This window comes from Strix aluco, chromosome 9, assembly GCF_031877795.1.
Source record: "Strix aluco isolate bStrAlu1 chromosome 9, bStrAlu1.hap1, whole genome shotgun sequence".
Classification (NCBI taxonomy): domain Eukaryota; kingdom Metazoa; phylum Chordata; class Aves; order Strigiformes; family Strigidae; genus Strix; species Strix aluco.
The window spans coordinates 7,165,851-7,193,203 of record NC_133939.1 but is presented as its reverse complement, the minus strand read 5'-3'; the positions used below and the strand labels follow the sequence as shown (position 1 = coordinate 7,193,203).

The 27,353-nt window shown below is 43.8% G+C and overlaps 1 protein-coding gene across 1 annotated transcript in view; it reads left to right on the top strand.

Annotated features, from left to right (window-relative positions):
• The window catches only part of GPC1 (glypican 1), a 216,348-nt gene that overhangs the window by 95,754 nt on the left and 93,241 nt on the right, over nt 1-27,353 (top strand). Inside the window, exon 2 of the mRNA XM_074833619.1 lies at nt 11,541-11,699. Within this exon, the coding sequence (XP_074689720.1) occupies nt 11,541-11,699 (159 nt within the window). The remainder of the gene's footprint in view (nt 1-11,540; nt 11,700-27,353) is intronic.

Here is a 27,353-nt window from a genome sequence, read left to right as displayed (position 1 = left end):
TGCAAACAGCAGTCTGTTTCTCTTGAGTAGTTGAAAATGTTCTGAAAGGCTGTATTTAATATTGTCTGGGACAAAACTTCCCATCGAGATGTTTCTCCTGTCCCTTTCCCTTCCTCATGCTTCCTCTTAGTGGTCCCAACCATACCTGTGTACGTGCTGAAATGTGAGCCCTAATGGAAGAGTCGGGTAGGCGGGGAGGATCAGCCAGGCAAACACAGGGCTTACGGGTGAGTCCAGCAGCAAGTTACCTTTTATAATCCCTGGAAAATGTTATTTCAAAGAAAGAAAGATGTAAAGAAATCTAACAGCTCTGTCCCATGAAATGGAAACCCATCTTCAGCCCTAGATGGATATGCGGGGTTTACTCTGAATGTAAAGATCCCTTAATGCATAGCAATTAACACCCTAGATAGTAATACTTATGAATACATCCAAAGAAAAGTTTAGTTCTAATTGTTGTGGGAATTGCAACTTCAATTTTTTAAGACTTCTGTATTTGAAAATCCCTGTTTAAATTGGTATTTTTGGTCCCATTAACCACACAGAGACATGCACAGAAACCAAACATCAAAGAGCACACGGAAGTCTTTTTTATTTCTTTTATGAGTACTGCTACAGCCTCAGAAGTAAGAGAGGAATTGAAAGTGGAGGAAAAAAAATCTTTAAATGGTTTAAAAAAAATAATCCTTGCTCTAAAATTTCTACTGCCAAATATCATCACAGACTAATTCCTTGCAGCTGAACTGCAAACCTCTATGAAAATAAGGGTTTACAGTGGAAACACTGACTAACTATAGCTATGCAGTCCCATGAATAATGACGCTCTAATTATGCCTTATGATTTACCAAGACCTGGTTTCTCTATAGCTCGTGAGCTTTTGCTGGTTTTGGGAGCGAGGTCTTTTTTTCTTGACTGTGGTTTGCTTCCTTTTGTTCATATTATGTTGGCACATACTTTTTGAAAAGCTTTTCTCTGAAGGGAGCTGGGCAGACAGCTATGATTAAGTATGAAATGATTGGGTGAGCTGTTTGTCAAAGTTATAAATAGGATACCACACAAACCCAACACTAATCTCGCTGAAAGACAGATACTGGCAACATTTCTTAGTCATCTGTTCCTGACGCTCAGGGGAGAACAGCTACACTTCCATTAAGTTTTCAAACAGAAGTTGCCTAAAATAAATTTCTCTGGTAAAATTTTGGGCATATGCACTATGAGCCACGCTGAGATCTAGCAGGGCGTTGGAGTTTTAAATGTTCATCCTAGTTTAAACCTGGTCCTCTGGGTCACCCCTCTGTGCGGGGGTGAAAGATTATGGTTTGACACTTTTGGAAACAGAATTCCGTTCATGGAATGGTTGTGGCAGGACCAGAGTGGTGCCCTCATCTCCTCGTAGCTCTGGATTAATTTTGAGCATAGAAGAGGAGCTCCTTATGGATATCTATTGCATCTTTGGGTTTACAGGCAGCTTTCTGTAATCTGCTTTTGGAAGAGCAGGTGGAGGCATAAAAAGAAGAGCGATGGCACAAGTTTCACCTACGTGCTTCTGCAGTCAGAAGTGAAAGGCAGCATATTGAACTCTTCTGCTGCAGATCTCTTGCATGCAGTGGCCAGAGCTTCTGCAGACTCCAGCCTCAATTCTGATACCCGCCCATCCAAATTCTGCATCAGCTGCATCAGTTTTGTCAAACTGAAAGTCTGCAATTTCATGTTCCCACAAGATGACTCTGTACTAGCCCTTTCCTTTCATGGTGGCTCAGATTGTAAGAAGGGGCTCCACAGTTGTTCAGCACTGCCGGCCAAAACATTCATGAGACAAATAAATAGCAAAGCAATAGCTGAAGAAGAACCAAGCATTTCTGGGGCTGACAGAAGCTTCAAGTTGCACAGTGAAGAAGCCCACAGCAGCCAGAACTTGCCCCTCCAATCCTGCACCTTCCCACATCCCTGCCAACACATACACCAAAGAGATTCAGAGGAGGTATAAGCACTCCTAATTTGTGGCACAAGCCAACAACTCTGCATAGGTGAAATCTCTTAAATTTTTACAAAGATCTAAAAAACGATGATCTTGAATTTGTGGGATTCAGACAATTCGTTAAATGCATCTTTTCATTTTTAATTTTGAAAAGTGTACACACATTTATGGAATTTAAGATTAATGAGAGTCATTAAACCTAGTTTCTTAAATTTTTAGGCATAGGCTATTTTTTTTGTGAACTCTCAGAATCAGATTCAGATCCAAGAACTTAGTTTAATAACTATTTAAAGGCAAGGTTTTTTTGGAAACTCAGGAGTCATTTTCATTCTTAACAGCAGACAGAGTGGTTGACGTTTTTTAGTTTGTTTATTTTCCCTTGGGAGATTTTTGTTGCTAGAAGGCACAATCCTTTTTAGGTGCACACATTGTCCAGCAGAAAGGGAGTGAGCCATTCCTGGCGCTACCAGCAGTGTCTGTAGCTGTGCTCCGCAGGAGGAGGCAGCATCCTCACTTGGGCAAGCCAGCAACTTGGAGTATGGCTCATTAAGGTGGGCAGACGTGGCAGCCCACTTGTGCATCACACCCAACCTCCTCCCTGGTGTGATACGTCCTGCTCATCACAGCATCCTGTGAGGGTGGCAGAGGGATAAGAAATCGGGGGTGCCTTACAGGAGCCGGGTGTTGAGCATGTGTCTGAAACCCAGAAAGATGATTTTCATGGTTTTCACACCAGCATCTACTGCTTGAGCAGTTTTGCTGGGGTTAGAAGGAAATGTTCTCTGAATGCTAACTTCTCCATGAGAGGTTAATCCAGGTTTGTTCTTTGCACTGAAATGATTGGTACTGCCCATGAGCACTCCCCATTTTTGAACAACAATCTTACAAGCTTTCTGAAGAAATCTGATAAGAGTGATAGGTTTCCAGTCTGATCTTATTTTAGATTGCAGCAAACTGAGGATAAAAAGACTCTTTGTTCCAAGAAGAAGAAAAAGAAAAAAAAACCACAACATCTGGTGAGAAGCTGATGTGCTCAGGACAACTCTGAAAGAGGTTGACAGTGATGGATTATGACATACAACTTCAGTATGTCCCTGCAAATGTTATGTGAAGAGACAAGGTAATTCTTCCCTTGTCTAAGATTCTTTTAAAGAGTTTTCTGTTTTTCAGAGAAGAGGAGAGGAAAGGGTATAACAGTGATCTCCGTGTGTGTTTCTCCATGATCCTTGTAACTCATCTAGTCTGAACTGAAGGCTTCTTTCAAGATTGATTTATTTGGAGAGTACTAATTGTAGACCATGTCCTGGCTCCCCTTTGAACCCTTTCATAATGGATCATCTCCTTTTCTGGAGCAGAGACCTGCTCAGGAGCTCCCCAACCATGGGTCCAGTGCCCAGAAGAGGATCTGAGGACTGTTGGGTTTTGGTGTGTTCAGTCAGTTCTGCTAGATAGAGGTTATTCATTGCTTGTGGTACGTGTGGATTTGGCCCTCGTTCTTTCATTCCTCTCTCAAACCACTGAAAAAGATATTTTCTACTGCAAATTATAAAGCGTTTCCTACTTTGTCTTTAAACAGAGGCATGGATCATTGCACCCTGTGCTGATTCCTGCTGCATGTGCGCAGTCAGGGCCATGTAGTTAAGGGCAGATCCAGGTCCTGAGTGAGAAAGCAGGGGAGCAGAATGGTGGAAGGGGTGTTCTGTTTCATTTAGAAAGACACTCCCAAAACCCAAAGGAGCAATGTGTGGGTGAAGTGCTTTCATGCAGATCTTTTCAGTAAGAATCAAGTCTGTTGTCAGCGTTTGTGACACTTTCTCTGTTCCCTTCCTTTGGGCAGTTTGCCACTGTAACATACACAGATGACATTAGGATTTTCAGACTGTCATTTCTGAAGGCACTCTTACCTACTCTATACTTAATATTTTTCCAGGACATGGAGGTGGCTCTTTTTCCTCTGTTAATTAACTTTTTTTGCCCATGTTTGCCTGCCTTATAAATTCTTCTGACATCGGGGTCTAGGATTAAACAAATTGATATCACACTTCCAGTGTGTGAGCGTGACACTGAGCTGACAGCCTCAGAGCCTGAAGTATTTCAACACACGAACAGAGCAAATACAGAGGAAATTCCCCTTCAGCCTCCCCTGTACCCTCCCGCCCAGCTCCCTGGGAGCCAGGCTCCTGACTTGAACAGCCTGTGTCCATAGGAAACATCAGTGGTTTTCTCCTCTGAGGAGGCCAGTTGTGGTATTTCTCAGAAATACCTGTATCTATTCACTGTGTCAGGGTTTCACTGTAATGCAATTATAGAACAGTGCTAACCTGGTAGGGAGCCAGCTCCACGCAGTAGCCAGATTAAGTTGTCTTATTTAGTTAACAGTGTTTTGATAGTTTATTAAATCCTGGTAGGAGTAGAAAGGTAGGGAGTAGAAAGAGCAAATCTTCTGGATTATCTGCTCTTGGTTGTTCACTTCTGTTGGTATAATCCTGGTCTGAATGATGAGCTGCAGAAACAAGCATTTAATGTTTTATTATTGTCTTAAACACATGCATTGCTTTAACAGAATAAGCATATTCTCTAGCTATTTTTTCCAGTTTGCTGTTTTTATCACTGATGTGGAACGTAGTGCTTGCTTTCTTTATCTGGAACGAAAACATTAGTTCATCTCAGATAGCACAAGCTATTTGATCAGCTGTCAGATGGTAAGGCATTATAAAAGCTGCTGACACGGGACAAATTCAGACCTGTGGTGTGCAGCTTGAAAAGACTTCATGCCCTTGTTATCAGTCCCTCGAGATACCCAGCTACTCCCTCAGCAATGGCGAAGAGAAATAGGAGTTGATTGTGCTAGAGCCAAATCCCTCTCGCCTTACCAATGCTGGGAGGCAGCAGCGATGTGCGTGGGGGGGCCAGCGTGGATGCAGCAGGTGAGATGGCACCCGCAGTCCTCCGCACGTGAGCTGTGACAACTGCTCTGCAGTGGCCTTGGGCTGGCTGAGGTTAACCTGGGTCTTGCTGTGTAGCACGCACTGAGGTCCATGAGGGGTTCCTGCAGGTGCTGGTGAAGCAGACAGCTTCTCTCTGGCTCTCCTCTCCCTTTTGCTGCGTTAGGTCCTAGTCTGGCTCATCCAAGATACCCACCAAGTCCATGGCGGGGCTGGTTCCCAGCTACACCCTGCCACCTTTGCTTCTTATCCTGAGAGTGCTTCTTGGTATCAAAGTGCAAGAAAATCATGACTTCACATGAGCACAGCCCTTCCTCATGACCATATTCTGCCCCTGATTTCTTGGCCAGTCCATAGCCCTGCCCCACCATGCATATCCTCAACCTGTGGTATTGCTAAGACCAGGGAGAACATGGCTCAGTGTCTTTTGATCAAAGTGTGAAGATTTGTCGTACAATACTTAATATTCAGGCCTGCTATGACTCCCCTGACATTATGTGCAAACCAAAGCCAAAAAAAGACGATACTCTTAATACATAATCAGAAAATAGAAGATATCATATTTTGCTGACAGCTGACTGCAAATCAAAGAAACAGGCTGCACAGTGCTTGGCTAACACCTGCCTTTGCAATATGGGAAAATTCCTGATATGCACTCTGCTTAATAGAGCAGTCTGGTAACCAGTTCAGTTTGATGTTAGCAGCTACTGTGAGAGACCAGCTGTACACCTGGACACCTTATGGGACACCACAAATATTATGGGGCGTAGGTGTTTGGAAGCGGCTTGCCAGCTGATGTTTCTCAGTACATCTAGAGTGAAAAGGGCATGAAGAGCTCTTCCTAGGGTGGTCAGCCAGGACTGTCTCCTAGTCCGAAGGTTTTTTGGCTACTCCCATTTCCTCTAGGAGTTATCTGTGACAAAACTGTGTTTCAAGGTAGCGTCGTGGTACTAGTGCTAGAGGCTATGCTGTCAGTTAGTTATCAGCATGCGCTAAATCATGTTCTCTTTAAAGATGTAGTTCAAGAGCGATGAGGACAGGAACACCTGAAGCAGGAAAACCTGGGAGGCATAAGGAAGGGGATTTACTTTCATTGCGCTACCTCTTTGCAAGGTATTTTTAACATCTGTACCACTTCCAGGCTCATTTTGCATTAGCTGCAGACACTCTGACATAGTTTAAAAAAAAAAGCCGTGGTCTGAATTACACTGTTTTGTCCTCCGTTTGTGGCTGGGATGCTCATTAGCCTGCATGGGATTTAGGTGTGAAGAGGGAGAGACCAACAGACAGAAGTGCCTACCAGGGACAGCAGGAGAGGACTGGGGCTCCTCGGCTGCCAGGTGCTCTCATGCTCACCGGCTGTACTTCAGCAAGCATGATTGCCTGAGACATGTGCACCCAGAAACCCCCGAGGGGTTTGGGCTGTTAGTGTCCTGACATGAGTGGCTGGAGTGAGGCAGCCAGGGCTCAGTTTTGGTCTAGGAGCACACGATGAGTTTTTGGAGCAGTTTGGAGAGTGAGTGGGAGGAGGGTTGCAACTGTGAGGGAAGAATCATGACAGATTTATCACAGCCTGAAATAAATTAACCTCTGGGAGGAATGATTTTGTAGTAATTTGCATTTAGATACTCTGACACATCCAAATAACCCCAAACCTTCTGCGAACATTGTAATGAATTCAGTCTCCAACATCCTGTGAGAGAGATAGAAATAGCACTATTTACATGGTTAAAGGAGCCAAGGACTCTTCTCTCAGTATTGCATTTTACACCCCTAGGACTGCCGTCCTCTCTTATTTTTGTGGCTACGGAGCCTTGTGGTGGGGTGAAACACAGCAGCAGTGAACAGCTAGGGAGCTTTTCTGAGCTCCGTTAGCTGAGATCCTGCCGCCCTGTGTGTTACACCACACACCTTGGCCACAGCAGCTCCCAGCACAGCCTGTGGCAGGCGGGCCCACGGCCGAGGAGAGCCTGCGTGGGCCAGGGCAGTGAGGCCGGGGGCACACACGGGAAGAAGCAGGGAGCTGAGCCTCGTCTCAGCTCATGTCAATGGTGGATGTGGGTAGGGCTATTCCCCCTGCGGGGACCCTGCCACAAAGCAGCCTGACTCCATCCCCAAGGGGAAAGTGGTCAATTGATTTAATATTTGGCACTCTCAAACACAGTAATGAATTTGATAGCCAAAATGATCTGCTAACCCAGCCAGCTGAGAGGGTATTTGAAGGACAATCCAAGCCCGTAGCCAGGCAGTGTGATATTTTCTTGTCATCAGCCTCCTGCCTGTTCCCTTCCACTCCAGGGCAGTTAATCATAAATGAGATATTTGTTCGATGCTGTTTTCATGCATGCTCTGTCCTGTCTCTGTTTCCAAAGAGACTGTAAGGCTGATGGGTTACATCCCTCCCTAACTTCAGCAGCCTTGGCAGGAGAGCTGGCTCTTCCAGGGAGACCCAGGTTGAACCACACATTTTGGCTGCTGAAGGCTAGGGCAAGCTGATAGTTTTCTGAAGGGAAAGTGCATCTTCTCTTACTTATGAATGTAAATGTCTTAAATTCAGAGTGCTTAGGGCAGTGCAGAGCTGGTATTAGCTGAGCCGTCAAATGTACCCTGGGCACCTCCGTGCTCTGCTGCCAGACCTGCTCAGCTGGGGGGCTGCAAGTCAAGGGCTGGGGAGAGATGGCTGGGTTTCAGTTACAGACTCATATGGGATAGTGTAATTCTCTTTGGGCCTGACCCAGTGTTGGCCTGAGTCACTGGGAGCGTATCCGTTACCTTCAAGGAGATTTGGAGCATCCCTCTGCTTGCTGCTGGTTTGGCTTCTGCCGTGCTCACTTGCTTTCTGTAAAGCTTTTCCAGGAGCCAAGAGCATGCGCTCTGGAGCAAGCGACTAGCAACATGTCAGCTCTATACAAGGGGAAATTTCTCTGACGCAGCAGTGGAGAAGGGAACACAGACTGTATCTTGCAGATTTACTCCTCGTAAAACACCTCTAGCTCTCCATAGATATCTACAGATAATCTCCTGCCAAGTGAACCCAGAGATATTTATAGTGCAGCTTCAGCAATGACATAACGGCAAGTTAGCAAACAAATGAACTTTGAAATACAAGGAGAGGAAAATATGGTCTAGAATGCATTTATTTTGGAGTCAATAAAAAAGTTAAATAATAATAGTGATTGTTTCCAGGGTGGATCAGGTTAAAAAGCAAAGAAAGCAAAGCATTTTCATAGTGCAGTAAGACTATTTTGTGTGTAGCGAGTATGAATTACAAAGACAAATGATAAAAACTTTGCTTCCCACAGAGATAAAGTGCTGTGGTGCTGAGTACCATACAGATGCCTGTAGAAAGCCAAGATAAATGTTGCTTCAAAAGGGATTGAAACTGCTCTGAGTTCAAGCATTAAAAAAATTCTACATTCAGTTCACAAAGTTGTGTAAAATTAAGCAATTTTAGCTACCAGTGTGACTTTTCCCTTGATTTCTGTCTTTTTTCTCCTCTGTCTCTTTCCCCCTCTGTTCCATGGTGCCGGCTGGCTGGAGGTTATTTGAAGCTCTGCTAGCACAGCAAGGTGTTGGACTGATGCCATCCTGCTGAAACAGGCTCTCTGCTTTGCCTGGGGTGGGAGCATGGAGGGTTTTGTCTGGTCATGTCACGTTTTAATTAGTGCACCTCGCACTTCTGCTGCTCCTCATTGTTTGTCAGGGAGCTTGGGCACAGCATGGGGCTCTTCCTCCCTATCCGTCTTCCTCCTGGGGACAGGCCCTGATCTTACCCAGAGGCAATCTGCACACTTCCCCCTTTCTTTTGTGTCTAAAGCCTGGTCAGGAGAACCAGGCAGCTTTGAGGAACGTGTAGGTGTCTCCTTGCTGGGGTGGCCATATTTGCTCTCCCTGGTTTCAGGCAGGTGTCCTGCTCCGATCCTTCCTGAGGGGTAGGAGACCATTGTGCAGCCAGGCCCTGCTTACTGGCAGCAGGCCAGGAGATGGGAGTTCCCCAGGCGGTCAGTTCCCACTGCTTTATCTTGGTTTACCAAAATACAGGATTTGTAAAGGCCTGTTCATGGCTTAGGCTGAACCTGCAAGCCCTGGTGGGTAATGGCACACAGAAAAGTGGCAGGAGTGCTCGTGCTTTTGGGTGCTGTCATGTGCAAGGGCTTGCAGGACCAGGACCTCATCTGCAAAATTTATCAGCGACTGAGCCAGTGGTGGTAAAGGCAGTCTTTGGGAACCACTGGGATCCTTTGGGATCCATTTCCTTTTTTATAGGCCTTTCAGAGAGGCTGAAAAGGCCTCAGTTTGTCCTGAGGACACCAAGGACAGCATGGAAGGATGTCTACCACAGTAAAACAACTGTCAACAAAACTTCGATCCCCGTCAGAAGTCCCGTGGCAGCAGAAATCGGACGGAAGAGGCTGGACAAGAAAAAAGTTTTTAATTTGCCATGACAGGAAACAAAGCTGTGTCTTGTCAAAAAATTATATCTCTTTTTCAGCCTGTCTGTGACATGTCAGCAATCGTCATGATGGCTTTCTTGTAAAAATGCAGCTTTACAGAAATGAGCTCAGGGAATGGATTACAACAGTCTTGTTTATGAAGGAAGGAAAGGCTTAGGCAAGGACTGTAACTTAAATTGCATTTGGTATGGCAAGCATTGAGCCACAAGTTTATATTTGACTCTTAGTTTTTGTACTGAAGCGAGTTGCTGCTTTTCCTCTTGCTTTGATGGTGTGGCGCAGTGGTGCCTGGGTGCTCGTGGGCACTGGGAGGGGGTCCTCTGGGAGATGGGAGCCTGCAGGACACGCTGCCCTCCCTGACGTTCCTGTCAGCCAGGAGCACGACACAAGCCTGATGATGGAAGCTGTTCTCCTACAAAAGCTGGTGAGCAGCAGTTCCCATCGCATAGGCAGGAAGGCTTCTCTGTTGGTGCAAATGCACACAATAACCTGTTTTCCAAGGGCAGGCTCACCCCAGCACCCTGCAGAGGTTGCTCCAGAGCCATCTGTGAGCAGGGACCCGAGGGCCAGGAAAATGCAAACTCATCCTGTATGGCTTCTGCCTAAAATACATCAACTACAGAGCACTCCTGACAAAATTGCTCTTAGGCTACTAATGACATGGCATTCACAAGTGTAGGACACATGCCCAGTTTCAAAGACCCTTTACCCTAAGGCAACCATTTACTAAGGTCTCTATGCATGAAATAGCTAAGGACTTTAATGGGAAACTCTGAAGGACTCTTAGGTTCAGGATCTGAAGCTGTCGAGACACACAAGATAAAACATGATTTTAAAAATATCTTTCAGCTCAGCTATGATGTTAAGATAGCAGTCCTGTAAAACTGCCAGCAAAATCAATGGTAATCCCAATCAAATTATGTTAAGCATGGTAACTTCTTTGTAATTGGTTTATCTCAGTGCATGCTTGGAACAACATGGGTTTTTATTTAAAAAAAATAACCCTGATGTTTGATTTCATTCAAATGAATTCTTATTGCTGGGTAAGGAGAAACGTGGGGTGTGTTTGCAGGTGGATGTGTCTTTGTAAGGACTCATAAGAACTTAAGCAATTATTTTTAAAATGTTGCTGACTCTGCCTATGCAAACGCTTGCTTCTCCACAACAGAGAGATTGCAGAGGGCAGGAGGAGCTCCCATACTGAAGAATTTTTCAATTTGACTGCCGACTCCTCTTACCTTTCCTGTCCTTCCCTGTAGCAAAGGGTATAATAATAATCAGTCAGTGATTGTCATAGCAGCTCTTTTTTGGGTGGTCTTGCCTCTTTCTGGGAGATAAATTTTTCATTGAAAAAAATAGTAAATGGGCAGATTTCAAAACGTGTGGAGGGGAATTAGTCACCCAAATTCCACTGGCATTCAGTCTCTTGTCTTTTGAAAACTCACTAGTCTCAACCTTTCTGGTTATGGAAATGCCTTCTCAGGATAGGTTTTTTTGGGGGGTTGGTTTAGGATCGGGGGAGGGCATTGGAGTTTGGGTTTTTTTCTTGACAAAGTAGTTTCAAACAGTTGTTCTAATATACATGTTAAGTCTAATGAGGATGACTAGTATGTCATTTAATCAGAGACTTCCATGTCTTCTGAGATTCTAGGCAGAGCTGGATTCTATGGCGGGCTTTGAGCAGGAGACACTTGCATTTCCCTTCTCCTTGCCCCATGTATGAATTTTATGTCCTTCACTTTTCTTTCCCTCATAGTCATCAGTGAGAAAATTTCACAGAATCACAGAATCATCTAGGTTGGAAAAGACCTTGAAGATCATCCAGTCCAACCATTGACCTAACACTGACAGTGCCTAACTACACCATATCCCTAAGCACTAAGTCAGCTTTACTCTTAAACCCCTCCAGGGATGGGGACTCCACCACCTCCCTGGGCAGCCCATTCCAACACCTAACCACCCGTTCTGTAAAGAAATTTGTACCTTTATTCACACCAACCACTATACTAATGCAGGATAACTCAAGTTGGGGGGTAAACATGTAAAGCCTGATACAGATCCAGGTTACTAGAGAACTGGAGTATTTTTATGCCGAGGTTGTCTGGGGTGAAATCCTTCATTTTCCAGACTTGCCCATTGAACTACATTTTCTCTCATTTTAGGGGAGCACCTACGAATCTGCCCACAAGGCTATACCTGCTGCACCAGCGAGATGGAGGAGAACTTTGCAAACAAAAGCCGAAGTGAATTTGAAGCCATGATGAAAGAGGCCGGTCGCTCTGTGCAGACAACCCTAACAGCGCAGCATAGAAGCTTTGACAGTAAGTAAAACCTACTTGGTTCCCCGCTGCTCAGGATCTAGTCACTGTTTAACTTTCCAAGCACTGTTCAAGCCAGGGATTTGTGTTCGACACGCCTTCCCCTGCATCTTACTCAATAGTTTGCGTGAAATATTGACCTTCAATAGGAATTGTACCTCTGGCAGTGTTTTTGCAAGACCAAGACATTTTGAGAACTCCATTTCAGTAAAGCCACTGAAGGAGGCTGGCAGGCGCTCATACCAAAAAATTGTGTACCTTGGCACCGACACAGCTTTTACAAGCATGGCGTAATCGGGTCTTACCACAGCAGCATAACGTTTGAGGTAGTGATGTAAAACTTGGCACTGTGCCTTGAGCTGTAAGTTGAAGAATATGGTAAAGGTGACTGGATAGCCCTTGGTGGGGGGGGGGGTGTTAAGCAGGCATGGATTTTTCTTGTCCTTTCCATATAGATTGCAAATGAAAAGGAGGTTAGTTCATATTAGACTCTTATAACTTCCAGCTTTATACAAGCATCAGAAAATGTTGTATGGTAGTGGAGATCTTAGAGACTGTGGTGCATAAGATGTTGTGGATAAACATGCTCCCCAAAGTACAGCATCCCTCCTAACGTGCTAAGCAAAGGCTAAGGATGTCTCTCTTATTTTTATTGTTCCCTGAAGAATCCATTTTGCAGTGCACAGTAAGCCTCAAGGTCTGAAGGCCACTGGAAATAAATGGTTTATTGGCAAAATTGAGATGACCTATGAATCAGAAACTGTATCCATTATCAGATTTTGAAGAAGGTCAGACATTTAGAATCACGGTCCTCCTAACTTTATCAACAGTCGTCATATGGAGTTATCGTGAAAAGAATAGGAGTTGGGAAAGAAGTTATAATAGCCAGAAAGGTGGAACTGGAAATTTGAAGCAGTAAATAATAGATCTAAGGAAATAAGCCTGACCTTCAGGGAGCTGATAACCAAGATTAAGTGCTTTTGTACTAAATAGAAAGAAAAGGCAGTGCATCTCTGCAGAATGCATTGTAACTGTGTGGCCAAGGTTGACCACAGCAAAGGCGTTCCTTTACAAGCTGAAAATTAATTGATTTTCACCTGCCTTAAAAAGCGGTAACCAGGATTTTGAAAAGAGCCTTACAATGCTGGTTGCTCAGACTGATGCCTGAATGGGACGTGACATAGCGGCCACTGAGCGCACTCACTGGCCTCTGAAATCCAGCCCTTCACAGGGGTTAATGCAGAACATCCACCAGCCTTGGCACCCTCTCCCTCCACTGCTTATTGCAGCACTGACTGATATATCTGCTCTTTGTTTTTGCCACACTCAAAAGAACATAGTTCTACATCTGTCGTGTAAGAGAGCGCAAAATTTGATGGAAGCTTTGAGGATTATACTAACGAGCAGAAATTGCTTAGTGAAGAACTGGTTTAGTATGAGTGTGATGTTTTGGTGGATTAATAGTAATAACAGCAATAAGAATAATAGTAAGCAAAACCAAGCATATGAAAGGGGGATGCTGGTGTTGAGATGCTAATTACAGCTGTAAGGGCTTTCCTTTTTTTTTGTTTTTGTTGCCCAGCATTTTATAAAAATAGAGCTGTATTTCTGTGGTGCATACCCGAGTTTCTTTTAAGCATCAAACAAAGTAAGTGTTCAATAAGCCAAGTATTACTTTAACAGACCATAATGCACAGATCATTGGTGTTTTGCAGTGGGAATAACCTCACTTGAGCCCACAAGGCCAAGAAGATGTCTCCTGCTCCCATTATACCTTTTTAGTTTGCTTAACTACCCTTGCAATCAATATAGAGTTTATAATTTATGCAAGACATGATTTAAAAAAAAATTATAATATTGTGTCTGAGTTTCAAGCATGACTTTACCTATAAGCAGTATTATTATTTTTTCTTTAACTACTGCATAGATAGTTTAAAACAGGGGAAGTTCTGGTGATGGGGCAATGGAGTCACCTCAGCTCCTGAAACAATGCCATAGAAACCACCCTATCTTCCAGTTAATCTCACAGTTAACAAGACTTTGTGCACATAGTGCTGTTTAGAGCTGTTGAAGAAAAGAGTTTTTTAATGTCAGATTGATGAATTCTAGCCTTTCTGGCACTGGATGCCTGGTTTAGCTGGGTTTCCTTAGCAGAAGTGTAAAGTGCAGGTTTTGGGGTTGCAGAGATACTGATGCACAGCTTGTCTTCATATTAGCAATTTTGTTTGGCCTTAGGAGGGCATAGGGGAGGCTCCACTGGATGGGGATGTCCAACCCTTTCTCGTAGTATTTGCAGCCTGGAGATGAGATTATTCATGTATTCTCTGCTAGCAGGTGTGGCACATTGAACTGTAGGCCTGGAGCTGTCTTTTTGAGATTCATCACAGCAAATCTTGCTTCTGTAATCTCACCGTTCATCATGGCAATAGTCTCTACTTGTAAATTGCCCTGAAGCTCCAGCTAAAAAATAGCAAGGCTACAGCAATCTCCTTCTGAAGTAATATTCTCCATGCTAGTGTTCAACATTTTGCTTTGGAGAATAATTCATCCTTACAGGTTGTGGTCTGTAAAACCCTAAATTGTCAGAGCACCTCTACTCTGAGCTATGGCTTTGTCCTGGTGCGAGGAATTATAATCTGTTCTTTCAGTCTCATTGGCGGCTTTTGGGGCAAACGCTTTGTGGCCAAGAGCAGAGTGTCCTTTATCTCATGCAAAGTATTTTTAGAGAAAATATAGATATGAAATAGAGATGCTATACAATAGGTATAGCCATATATTCAGAAGTGATACATGTGGAATAGGATCCTACGGTTTGAGTGCTCTCTCTGTATAGCAGAAGACACATGCCTTCTGGGATGCCCTTCCTCCAGGATCTGCCAGGGCTAAATTTAAAGTTAACAGCCTGCAGTATTGCTTAGCTGCTTACTAGTGCATTTGTTGTTTTGGTTTAGTTTACTGTAGTTAGTCCGATTTGGGAGCAGCAGATTCAAGTTACACATGTGGTCATTGGCTTGCTGTTAACCTTTTTGCTCTACAACCAATTGGTTTTAATTTGAAAAAGAAAAAAAGCACAGACCATGAACGATGGGAGCATATGCTTTTGGTAAATCAGTGTTAGGGAGGACCTTGAGGTCTGAGTAGTGGCATTTCATTAGCAGGATTATACGCACAAATTCTTTGTTGATTCTGATGTCCTAGAGCCCTTGCTCAGGCAGGGATGGGTGCACAGCCTGTGGTAGGGACCTTGCTGGAGGCTGTTAGGTTGGTTTTGGTCAGAGTTATTTGCCTGGAAAATTGTACATGCCCCATTCTTTAAACGAAAAATGTGAATAATAAAAATTAAAACAAGATTGGGAGTCTTGGCGGGGCCTGGGATAGTCTCTGTTGAGACTAGTACTAAATACTGTTTTAAAGATGCTACCAACATTATACATGCCTCAGAGATTTTAATTGCAGAATGTGCTTGTTTTTGAACTGGTGTCATCTCAGTGGATGGGAAATTTTTGGTATCATTATAAAATGAAATACTTTGTCAAGGAACTTTGTTCAAGCAGATGATTTCAAGAAACTGATGAGAGCTGCCTGTTGCCCCCTCTGCCGGCTGCAGAACAGGAGTTAGTCAGTAAAGTGCTTTGGTTTTAATTGAGCTGAATGTTATAAACATGGGACAGGTTTGGGGGAGATTCCTTGGGAAAATGAACTTTTTTTTTGCAAATCACACAACTGGATGTTATTGTTGCACAAAGTCATGGAACTTTTGAACTCCTGTCCTTCCCAATGAAACGTGTGCCTCCACAATCTGTTACTGAGATGAGCGTGGAAAAACCTCTGGACTGTGGAGGAGAGGCCAGAGGAGTGGTTTGTGATGCCCGGCCGGAGCAGCTGCGTTGGGCTGGCGCTGCACAGCTGGCGGAGGGGTGGAAAGAGGGAGCAAGAGCGAGTGGTGCTTGGAGTGACAGTGAGGGGCTGCAAGGAACAAGGCTGTTTTTCTAGTCTCGATGAAAGCTCACTTGTTGAGAGTCTAATCTTTGTCCTTCTTTCTCTTTTCTCCCTTTTTCCCCACTTAAATCACTTTTTAATAATACTACAATGTTGTGCCAATCTTTCCTTCCCAATCATTTTGGTACACTTAGCAAGCGCTCCCTGTGTGACTGCTGACCTTTAGCTGTGAGCCAGGAAATCTGTCCTTTCAGAATTGTTTCATGTTTTCAGGAAATATCAACAAGCCGAACCAAAAATCTTGGCTTTTATTCTATGCTGCACAGTCTAAAAACGATTTGTAGCTCCCATAAATTCTGGGGTTTTTAAGCTGTGGCAATCAAATGCAGATTAAAAATTATGTATTTTATAGGTGGCTGCTCATTGGAAAGCTGATGTCATGTAAAAGCTTCATAATGTCCAATGTTAGTAGCTGAAAACTGCAAATGCTGAAACACAGACCATGCAGATAATTAACATTATTTGAGAGTTGGTTTTAGGCAGTTACATGTTTCTTATGAAGAACTGTTACAAGGTGGGGAACGTCCCAGAAGCTGTTACACGCTGATAGTTAAAATTTTAGAGATTTCTAAAGGCCCGGTGTTTAAAATTCAACCAAATATGTCTCTGTCGGAGGAACTGACTTATTTAACCCATGGTACCAGAAGGACTGTTTGGGGAGAGAGGCTATATACATATATTTATTTACACATACTGTGAATGCTTAAGGAAGCTGATCAGGAGGCTGTGGAGTAAGCCCAGCAGGCAGAGCTCTCTCCTACCTCACTGACTTTAAACCTGGACTACAAAATCCAGGCCTGTATCTGAATTGTACAGGTATTTTCTCAGTTGATGATAACATGAACCAAGCCCTGCCAGCCTGAAATGGTAAGGTATCCAAATTTGGTGGCCCACGCACCAGACGTGTTCCAGGAGATGTGGGACTACTCTGTGCAGAAAATGATTGACGCAAGACCGAAGCAATGATTATCTGGGCCACAGGGGCTGCAGTGCCTGTGTCCCAAATGTGTTGCCCCAACACAACTGCTCTGCACTTCCAGCATCCTGCTGCTGTCGCTCTCAGCTGTGGGTGTTCTGTGGAGGCATCGCGTGGTTTGGGTTTGGTGAGGTGCTCTCTAAAAGATACTGTGTTTATGTAGAAACAGGAAGGAAATTTTCCAGGGGCTGGTTATGCCTCAAAATATGGAAATGCTGCTTTGTTTTGAAATAAATTGCTTTGTTTCAAAGGTTGTGGAAAGGAGCACTTGTGGAGTCAGCAGTGTCCCTCTGGCAGTCCCAGCCTGTGCTCAGTGAGCTGGCTGCCTCTGGCCACCCCTGGCATCGGCACTGGCCACTCCTTAAGGCCAAGCGTTTGAGTTTGGACTTTAAATGTATTGCTTTTGATCCAGAAGCCCCTAATTAGCCAGGAATGCTCTTTTTTTGTGGTAACTCCCCATGCTGGGACTCTGCCCCTGAAATTGTGGTGTGTGGCCTCTGTTGGTGGCCTTGGCCATGGGCTCAGCTCTGTGGGAGAGCACTGACCTCCAGGGCATCCTCAGGCAGACAGGAGGTGGCAGCAGGTCCCAGTGCAGGCTCAGCTGTCCCTATGGGTACGTGGTGGTGGGGACATTGGGACGAATTCCGTGGCTCACCTGATGTTTGCTTTTCCAGACATCAGTCTTGCATTGACCTTCTGCTGGTCTCACGACTGAACATCTAATATCAATCAGTGTATGTGCACAGGCATCTCTTCCAAACTGAAAAGTATAAACAAACCTAAAACAATTCAGCCCCCAAACAAAAAGCTAGTAGAGTCAGGGAAACTGAGGAGGAGGGGGGAATTAACAGGAATTAGCAGGAAGCTTGACGATCTTTTTTCCTGCTGAGATGACAAAGAAACAGGAGGAAAAGAAACCTGGGATTCAATCACTGTTGATAAGTAAGTGTTCATTCAGCTGCACTGCATTTCTCTGACAGGCCAAGGGTACCCTGTTTGGCAAAATTGTGCTACTCAAAGCACCATTAGTTGTTTTGTGCCCCCTCCTGCATGGCACTTGGGCAGCATCGTTCAGAAGAAGCTCAGTTGCCCCCCAGCTTTGCCTCTGGGACACATTATCAAAAGTACTTATAAGAGGAGCTATCAAAGATGATTCCTTTGGCTCCCCTGGACTTCCTTCCCTTAGGGTTGGTTTTGGGATGAGATAAAAAGAGAGAGAATGTCCTTTAACCTGGAAATAAAAAAGCAGGGTCCCAGGTAGACCCAGGACAGAGAAGCAAACAAGGGGGTTCCCTTGGGGGCCTGCTTAGGAGGAAGGCAGCAAGTACCCACACTTGCCTCCTTCCTTGTTTCGCTCAAGGAACCACCTTAAGAAAACCCCAGCATGAGGCAGGATTGATGCTAGTCCGGCTGTCACTCCCCCACAATCACGCTCCGCAGAAAGAAGATGCTTTCATGTGTGGTGCTGAGCATCTTGTTTGGTATTTATGGTTTCCTGGAATGGGGTGCGGCGTCTACAGAGGCGCATTCCTGGGTTCGGCAAGATTCATCCTGACAGGTAGCTGCCTCGGGGAAGCAAACGCTTAGGCTCACCTGTAACAGTTCCAGCACCTGGAGTTTTCTCTCCCCTTACAGTCACTTCTCTTCACGTTTAATCTGCAAGGCTCCATTGTGTGCTGCAGGGTATATTGCAGTGTACGTGCAGCACTTTGCTTAACAGATGGCATAGGCACAATATTCTTTTTTTTATAGAAAAGAAAGAGAACAAAACAAGGCAGTGGTGGTGGCTGGGATGAGAGCACTGCAGTGGGGTGCCTCCTGCAAGGGTTTTCACACCGCAAGAGATGAGTTTCTTCATCTCTGCAGAAGTCAGATTAGGTAGAAAAGGTAGATCAGGTATCTTGGGTTCAGCAGCTGTCACCATGTTTTGTCACACACTCAAAAAAAGCTGCCTCTGAGTGCTCAGAGAACAGTGAAATGTGCATCTGCTTGGGGACATAAAAGAAAGCACCTGCTCTTCCGAGATACTGGATGACACAGGCATATTTAGCAAGAAATTAGTAATGTCCAGATAATCATTTCAGAAGAAAGTGACGGCACAGTTTATTTTAACATTCAGGAATCAATGCATGAATCTCTTTGAAAACCTCTGATTTCACAGAGTAAGCAGCCAAGCAGCCAAACTTTTATTACAAGCACTGGATGTTGCTTTCAGTGACTGAAGAAGCATTACACCCAGATGGCTGGATGGAGGTCAGAGCACTGAAATGGGAGATGAACAGCTGAGGTTTTTCTGCATGGCTCTGCAGAAGAGCCTTTGTCTTGAACCAGTTTATGCTCAGCCATCTTCCAGCTGGATTACTGGTTTCCACATGAAGCAGTTTTCACCCTTCAGGTCTCTGATGCTCAATGTTTCTCATAAGAGGAAAATACTAGGATTTCCTGGGCTATTCTTACTGCAAAGAATGTAGGTGCTCTGAATCAATTCTTGAGTTGGTAATTCCCCTCCCAGCTTGGCATTTGCCAAGAATCATGTCTCTGTTCCTAGCCAGGTGCTGTGGTAATATGCGAGCATCAAGGGCTCCAGTGACAAGGTACTGTCCTCACTTACAGATCAGCATTCACAGCAAGCTTGAAAATACACTACTGAAATATGTGGCAAGTCCTGACATAGGAGGTTGTGTTATTTTGAGTACTTCAAGATATCTGCTCTCATTTGAGATGATAGAAGTACTTTGTTCTCTCTCACCAGAAATGCTCGCAGCAAACTGTTGATTCTGCTTTATTAGTTATTGGCATTGAAGTAGCACGTCCATACAGCCAAGAAGCTTCTTGTTACTGTAATGCACTGCAGGGCATCCTGCCTGTCTGAGGCTCAACCTGTGGTCCAAAGACTCTTTAAAAACAAAAAACAAAACAAAATAAACAAACAAACAAAAAACAGGCTTGGGTGAGTGGACTGTGGAGGGAAGAGATGAGTGGAAGTTCATAGGATAGGTTTGTGCTAGAGGTGGGAACAGAGCTCAAGTTCCTTGGCTTTGGGTAAGAGTACCAAAAGTCCCTCTAGATCATCAAACACAGTGATTCTCTTCTGGTAAGAGAGCAAAAGATATTCTATCAGTCCATGTTACACAGGGGTTTATCAACCAAGACCTCTCCATACATTAATGCTCAGCACTCCCAACCTAAGAGGGAGTAGGTCCTGGCTGTAAATGCTCCTTGAGTCATTGGTAAGAGTGGTTTTTTGTGTAAGACCTCTTCCAAAGTGGAAGTAATGATCAAAACCATGAGAGAGGTCTGCAAGCAACTTGTATAAATAGGGGCAAGAGTATTACAGATTTTTTTGGCATCTGGTAACCTGTGTGATTAAGGGAGTTGGGCTGATTTTTAGAGTGTAACATGAGTACCAGTGGAATCTTAAGGGTGCTCTGTGCCTATGAAATCTAGGCAGAGAATTGATCTATCTACAGGGAGAGTCAAAGATAATCCCTCTTGCAGTAGAAGGAGGCTAAATGCCTTCGCTGTCAAACATTTCACCTTTGTATTTGCTATGGCTGCTTAAGGATGCTTCACTTCTACCCCTCTTTCCTGTTCAGACCAACACAGCTTCTTGCATTTAAAAACGCAGTTAACAGCAGAGCTTTTTCCAGTGCCTCACTTCCCTTCTAGGCTATGTCAGGGTATTTTGATTCCATTTCTTGTATTTGCTGAAATTAGCCAGGTTAGAGGGAAAGAAACTCTTCATTTTACCCAACAGTTCGTAGCTACTTCTGAAAAAACTGGGTAGTGTTAAGTCATTCTCATAAACCTGCAGATTTGGCCAAGGCACCAATGAGCTGAGTTTGTTTCACTGTGAAGAGAAATAGAAATCAGAAAACCCATCTTCTTTCCATAGGATCTGATTCTGCAAAACATGAGTCCAGCATCAGGTGCGTGGAGTCGGTGGAGCCAGGAGTAGGATACGCTATGAATTTTACTTCAGCTAGATTGCCATCTTTAGAAGAGGACTTGTAAAAATGATAGTTTCATTGAGGGCCTTTAAAGATTTCTCTTTAGTAATACTTCTTCTAATCCGCTGCTATCGCAGCAGGATCTGTCCTTTGCAGAAAGTCACTCCACATTGCTCAGCGATGATTCCTGCTGACTAAGAGGGTACCATCAGTGCATGCTTCACCCAAAGGCCAGCATGAAAGCAGCCTATACAAGAGCCCTGGTAAAAATAGTGAGGCTGCATTCATTAGTAGAGAGAACAAATAAGGATTCATTTTTTTCCCTCTGAAGCAACTTTTTATCAATTACCTAGCTTTATTTTTGCATGTAATGCTGGAACTCTTGCCTCCATTTTCATAACTACATCTCCAAGAGGGTACATACATTTTCACGTTGATCACTACACCTGCTACTTAAAACAACAACGATAATCTCTTTCCCTGGCTCAACCTGCGAGAGGTGCCAAGTGATAATCTGAAACAAAATTAAACAAAATAAGAAAAATTACTATAATGAGGGCCATGAAAATTGCTTGGATTTTGATTCTTACATGAAGAATAAGGGCTGTGATATTTTTCAAGGTAGTACAGTCAAGAGCATGAATTCACTGAAGCTCAGTGGCTTGGAGATGCTGATTAAGGGAGAGGGTCAAATATATATATGTATGTGCATATGTAGACATATGTGTGTATTTTAGTTGAAACAGGGCAAGCCCCAATTTCAAGAATTGCTGTATTCTTTACAGGTGTTACTGAGAATGAATATTATAGTATATTTACATGTCAAGAGGTAACAAGTTTGGGTAATTTGACTTGGGAGTGCCACAAATATCTAGTTAAATGTAAATGCTAAATTGTGGTCTCCAGCTGTTCTTAAACAGAAATGAAGCTCCAAATAAAGGAGAAATCAGATACAAAAGGAGGAGAAATCAGATGCAAAAGGAGGAGCAGTGAATACTGGGGGCTTCAATCTCTTGGTTTTCGTGTCTGGTGATGTTTTGCAAGTAATACACTGCTGAGCACCCCAGTGGTGACTGGTCTCTGCTCTGCAGGTTCCCAAGCTGCATGGCAATGATAAAAATAAATAAACAAACCCAACACCGCCAACCTCCCTCCTCAAAAGCCTGAGACAGCTGCGAGCTGGGGATCAGACTGTTGATTAATCAAGGCTTGGGGAAATAATGTTTGTTACAATTTAAGATTAGTATCAAGTCTGGATTCAGCTTTTAACACACTGGAGATAATTGAGCCGCTTCCTACAGCCCCAGCAGTATAGCAATTCACTTGTAAAATGCAACCTCTGTTTTAATGCTGCTAAAAATGAATAAATTGGTCCTCAAGGACTAATGAATGCCAATAAAAGTATTGTGCGGCAGCATGTAGTAAACTTGTCGTGGAGGAAATGGCTGGAATTTACTTTCCTGAGAGCAAGATTTCATCTCTCTTCTGCTGTGCTCATCCATGCTTGTGGCTCTGCTCCTGCCCTCCTGGTCATTAGGAAAAGCAAGGGCTTAGGAGGAAATATTCAAGAATAATACATAGCCATAATTTGTTTGCTTTATGCTTTATTTGTGACATCTGAGGGCAGAAGTAGAGTATCCTGTTTGTCTTTGTTCACTGTAAATCAAGGTCTTGTCTGTATTTTCGCTCTCCAATTTTGGCTCCCAATTAATAATGGTAGAGAGGTAGCATTCCTCCTCCAACGCTCACCGTTCCTCCTCCAACACTCACCGCTTTGGCTGGCATCAAGAGCCTGGGGGCACCAACTGATCCTCCTCCTTCACACTTTCAAGTGCATAGGAAGGCTACGCAGTTGGCTGTACCCATGACGAAAACAGCCAGTATTTTAAATGTCGGGCATGTGTTTGCTGCAGCTCGGAAAAATCAGGGCTATTTCAAACCTGAATTTTGTCCAGCTTGAGGAGCTCTTTGGAAGGAATATAATTGTTCTTGTTTCTGCAGGATTTAGCATCCTCTGCTTTTTGTGTCTGTCACAGCAGTTTTTAGTCAGGTTGGAGAAGAGGTGGTTGAGCTAAGGCGGATGAGCTTTCCTCTCGAGCCCTCGCTGTCAGCAGGTCATGGTGAAGCCCAGCCCAGTGGCACCCTTGCCTTCCTGGTAGTGCCAGACCCCTCGCCATCAGGTCTCGGCGCTTGTACACAGTTCAGTTTCTGTTTGGCCGTGTCTGCTGTATGAAACAGATAAGAAACACTAAATATTTTCATGGTTGCCTAGTCCATCATGAAACAAGGTGAAAGACTAGAACTGAGATTTCTTGTGCAGTCTTAATTTGTGCTTCCCTCTCTGGCAGAAATAAACTATTGATATTCACTCTTTAATGATATGATCCCAGACTATTTTTTTTTTCTCACAGGCCCCTTGCCTTTTCCAGGGCATGTGATAGATGATGTCTGCTGAATCATCATCATTCGTCGGGTAGCGTGGTGCATTATTTACTGTACAGCAGCCAAATTCTGCACTCAGTACATAATTATTAATTTCCTCATAGGCTAATTAAAGATTGTATCATAATACACACACATCAGGGAACTGAATTAAGGTTTCACCAGAAACTTGAATGTTTTCCTTTGCCTAAGTATGGGGATATTTGGCTTTGCAATTATAAGACAGACTTGACCATAGTCTTTACAAATCTAACATAAGGTCCCACTTTCACCCCAGAGATTCTGATTTGTGGCATCAAATCAGCAGCAGGCAGTTCGGGAGCCCAGTGCTCCAGCAGCCCCCTTCCCTGGATGTGTGCCGCTGGCCCAGGAGGTGCAGAGATAGCCACAGCCCCGAGCAGAGGGCCAGCCTGCCTCCCTCCCCGTGTTCACCACCCCTCCAGCATGCTGCGGCCTGACAGCTTCTGGGAGAAAAAGAAAAGCAAAGGTGCTAACTGGGCCTGTTGTAAAGCACCAACTCCTTTCCTTAATCTCAGCCTTAGAAACAGTTTACATGTTTGGCTAATCTTCTTCCCCAAAATTAATCTTAAAGCAGATCCCCAGTGTGGAAGATTTGTGTAAGATACATATGGTAAGTTTGCTGTGAGGTGTATAATTACAGGAGCAGAGTAGACCGGGAGCTTTTCAGTCAGCTCATCAGAAATTTGCATCAAGTATGATTAGTTAAGTGAAATCTTTAAAGACCTTTTTATTTGATTACCTCCTTTTTGTTGTTGTCTAAAAGAGAGAAAATGACATATTTAGACAGGAAAAGCTATAGAGAGGGGTGATCTTTTTATTATATGTTTCTTCAGTGTTTGGCACAGCGTGGTTGAGAGCTTCCAGCGCTATAATAACAGTTATAATAAATGTGCATTGCCTGTGCAATTTTGGTTTTTTACTTCAAACATCACAGGTGAACTGATAGAGACTCAAACTGTTACCTAATGAAAAAAAAATAGCTTTTCTTTGTTGTTGCCTTTAAACTGTGATAAGCATTTCTGTTGGAGAACGAACAAGCGCTTTTTTGCATTTTTAAAGTTAATGCACAGAAAGTCTTCAGCTGATTAGCAGAGGTCCTGCGTAGGATGGCTGTTTCATTACCAAGAGTTTAAGTGAGCTATAAATATATTTTATGTCCTTGTACAAGTTCAGAGTACCATGAAATATAATTAAAAGATTCTGGGCACTGCACGCATAGGAGCAACATAGGAAATAAACGTTTGACCTTTCTTACCTTTGATCACCAGTAAGCAATTGCTCTCTATGCTTGCTGCCTACATTACTTACTGTTTTGGCGTATATGCAAGAGGAAAATGCCTACTGAGAATGCTGAATTCAAATTCAATAGTTCTTCTGTCTGGATTTTTCTTTCCTCTAGAAGGTGCAGTGGAAAATGCTAAGCTGTTAAGAAGCTAACAATTACCTTTAATTATGTGGGCCAGCTTCAGCTATGAACAAGAAAGAGATTTGGAGTCTATTATTATTTCCTTTTATTTCTGAAAACAAAACAAGAAATGCTAATCAAGACATCTTATACAGCTGAAGCACAGTGTGTCTGAAGCAGTTCTGGTTTATTCCTAGACAAGGAAAACACCATACATGTATCATACCGGAGTAGGATCCACCTGTGGACTAACATCCCTGAAGATTTAATGGGAAGCTGACTCACTGAAGAGCCTTTTTTGTAAAACTGAGCCAATTTTTGACACCAAATAAGTTGATGTAACTTGGCCCAGTGATTTTCAGGTTTACACTGGGGAATAAAGCTGTGACAGACTATATCATTCTGAAAGAAACCCAGAAAATTAAAAACACAGTAACAAATATAAAATTTTATCTCTTGCGGCCAAAGAAAATAGAGCAAGCCCTTGTCTGCTGTGTGTAAAACAGGGAAAGAAACCATTGGTCAGCAGAGCTAAACAGAAATGAGTTTACAGGATCTGGTTATCTGTTATTTGAGTCTCTAGTTACTGAGCTCAGCGAGCAAGCCTGTAGCCCTCTCCTTACAATAGGATAGCTGCACGCCGCAGTTTTCTCTAAGCAATCTGGGGCCTTTGTCTTGTCTTGTTCTGAGTGCTGGTGGGCTGCCTGCGTGACCCCAGAGCTGGGAGCTCTTTGATCAGCGATGCTGAGATCAGTAATGCTCCTGGAGGAGCTGGAAGCGTCCATGGCAGCAGTTTGGGACACTTTTGCTGGAGGTGTTCATGGTAGAGGGTTGACAGGCACCTGCCTTGTGCATCTTCAGTGGGAAGGGAGGAGGTGGCCAGCATGCAACGTGAAATGCTTGCTGTAAACCTACACTTGCTGCCCAGATAACAGCTGCCTCAGGAGTGTGCCTGGGTGAAACGAGGGTGGAATATGAGTCACCCTGAGAAATCATCTCATCAAAGCCAACTGCTGAGTGAACAGCAGTAGCAGAAATATAGCTGTGGGAATAAATGTCTTTATTAGACCAGAGGTAAGCATTGTGGCAAGACTTACTATAGAAGGAATATGTGTAAGGCCATTAAGTGACTGCAGTGCACGGGGGCAGTGATCCTGGTAGCCACTGCTCATGTTTCAGCATGGGAGCTGGTGGGGCACAGGGATGGGGCGAAAGCGCATGCTTCATCCGGCACTGAAGGACATGACCAGGCATCCCTGTTGGGGGAATCTTTCACTTCTCCCTGCAACAGGCAGAGATTAACACCACCAAAAAAGGCTATTGAAACAAACTGGCCTGGCATCGTAACAGCTCTTTCCCTGGTATATCTGCTCTTCATTCCTAAACGAGCAGACACACTCAGAGTCCCATGGCCCTGCTCATGGAGTGTAAAGCCTCCCTTCTGTTTAAATAAACATGACACATGGCAAGGATCTGATACAGAGGCTGTTGAAATTGCTGGAGGGGCTCTTCCATGGCCACTGAAGTGGACACTGTGTGGATAAGGTGAAAAACCACCTCGAGACTTAGGTGTGAAGAAGCTGGAAAGGCTGAGTTTTAACAGGCTGTCCCTCCTGGGCACCAGGACTGAGAATTTTCTGCTTTGCACACTCTGCATTTGCAGATCAGAAGGATTCTCTGTGGAAGGTGACTCTGCTTTGAAGATGGGGGTAGCTTAACACCAGGAGAATATATAAATAACCTGTAACCAGTAACACTTGTACACCCTCCATTCAGGCTCTTTAAAGGTATATTCCTGAGCACACAGAAGGGAGATGTTGGCAGACAGCAGTCAGGAGGAAATAGCCTGATCAGCAGCGGTCATGTTCAGACATCTGGGGAATAGATTGGGGTATGTAGGCAGAGAGACAAAAGGGATATTTCTTGCAAACATGAAAAGCACATTTAGAGGAATTAGGAGTGATACACAGAACTATGTCAGCAGGCACGGTTTGGGTTTGGTCTTTTTCCATTAAAAAAAGTATGATGATTAATTTTCATTAAAAGAACTAAAAAGATTGGAATCTGTGCTGTCGTAAAACTTACAGGTCTCTATTGTGCAATATATTTTAAAAGGACAGGCATTTGTGTTAGCAGGCGATATCTGTACAAACCACAAACCACATATATGGATAAAATGCTTCCCTGCCAGACCCGAGTGATGGGTCACAGCGTGTTGACTGAGCGGTTTCATCACGGTAATTGGACTGTTTGATATTTGTTGTGTTCTGCACCAGAAGCTTCCCAAGCAACCCAGGAAGCAAGCAGCCACCAACAGCACATTTAAATCTTCTCAGGTCTTTTCTGCAGTCATAGCGCTACAGTAAATCTTGCTAATTATTTCACTAGAGTTTTGTCCTCTTTTGTGTGTAAACCCAGACGTTTATCTGTAGAGTTGCAGATTTAGGGTATTTCGTAGCAGTGTTAAACTCAAAATAGAGTACATTTTTTCTGTACTTCCAGAGTTTCACAATGAACTGAAACAATTTGGAACCTGAAATCAGATACTGGAAGGTTTTTTTCATCCAATAATAGAAATTCACTGTGTCAAGCTAAGCTGACAAAATACTTCCATTTCAGATTGCTGCAAACAGGCAATTAGGGCAAGGAAGCAGTCGCACTTTGAACTATTAGAAATAAAGTTATTTTCAACACTGTCAAATTAGCAAAACTAATATCCAAGGAACAATTTGTAATTTCTTATTTACAGGAATTGCTGATCTGATGAACAAGACCCGTGTTCATGCTCTGAAGGACTACCACCATGACCACGCTAGCATGTTAATGTCTTGGACAAACTAAATAGTGCAAAATCCGATATAATC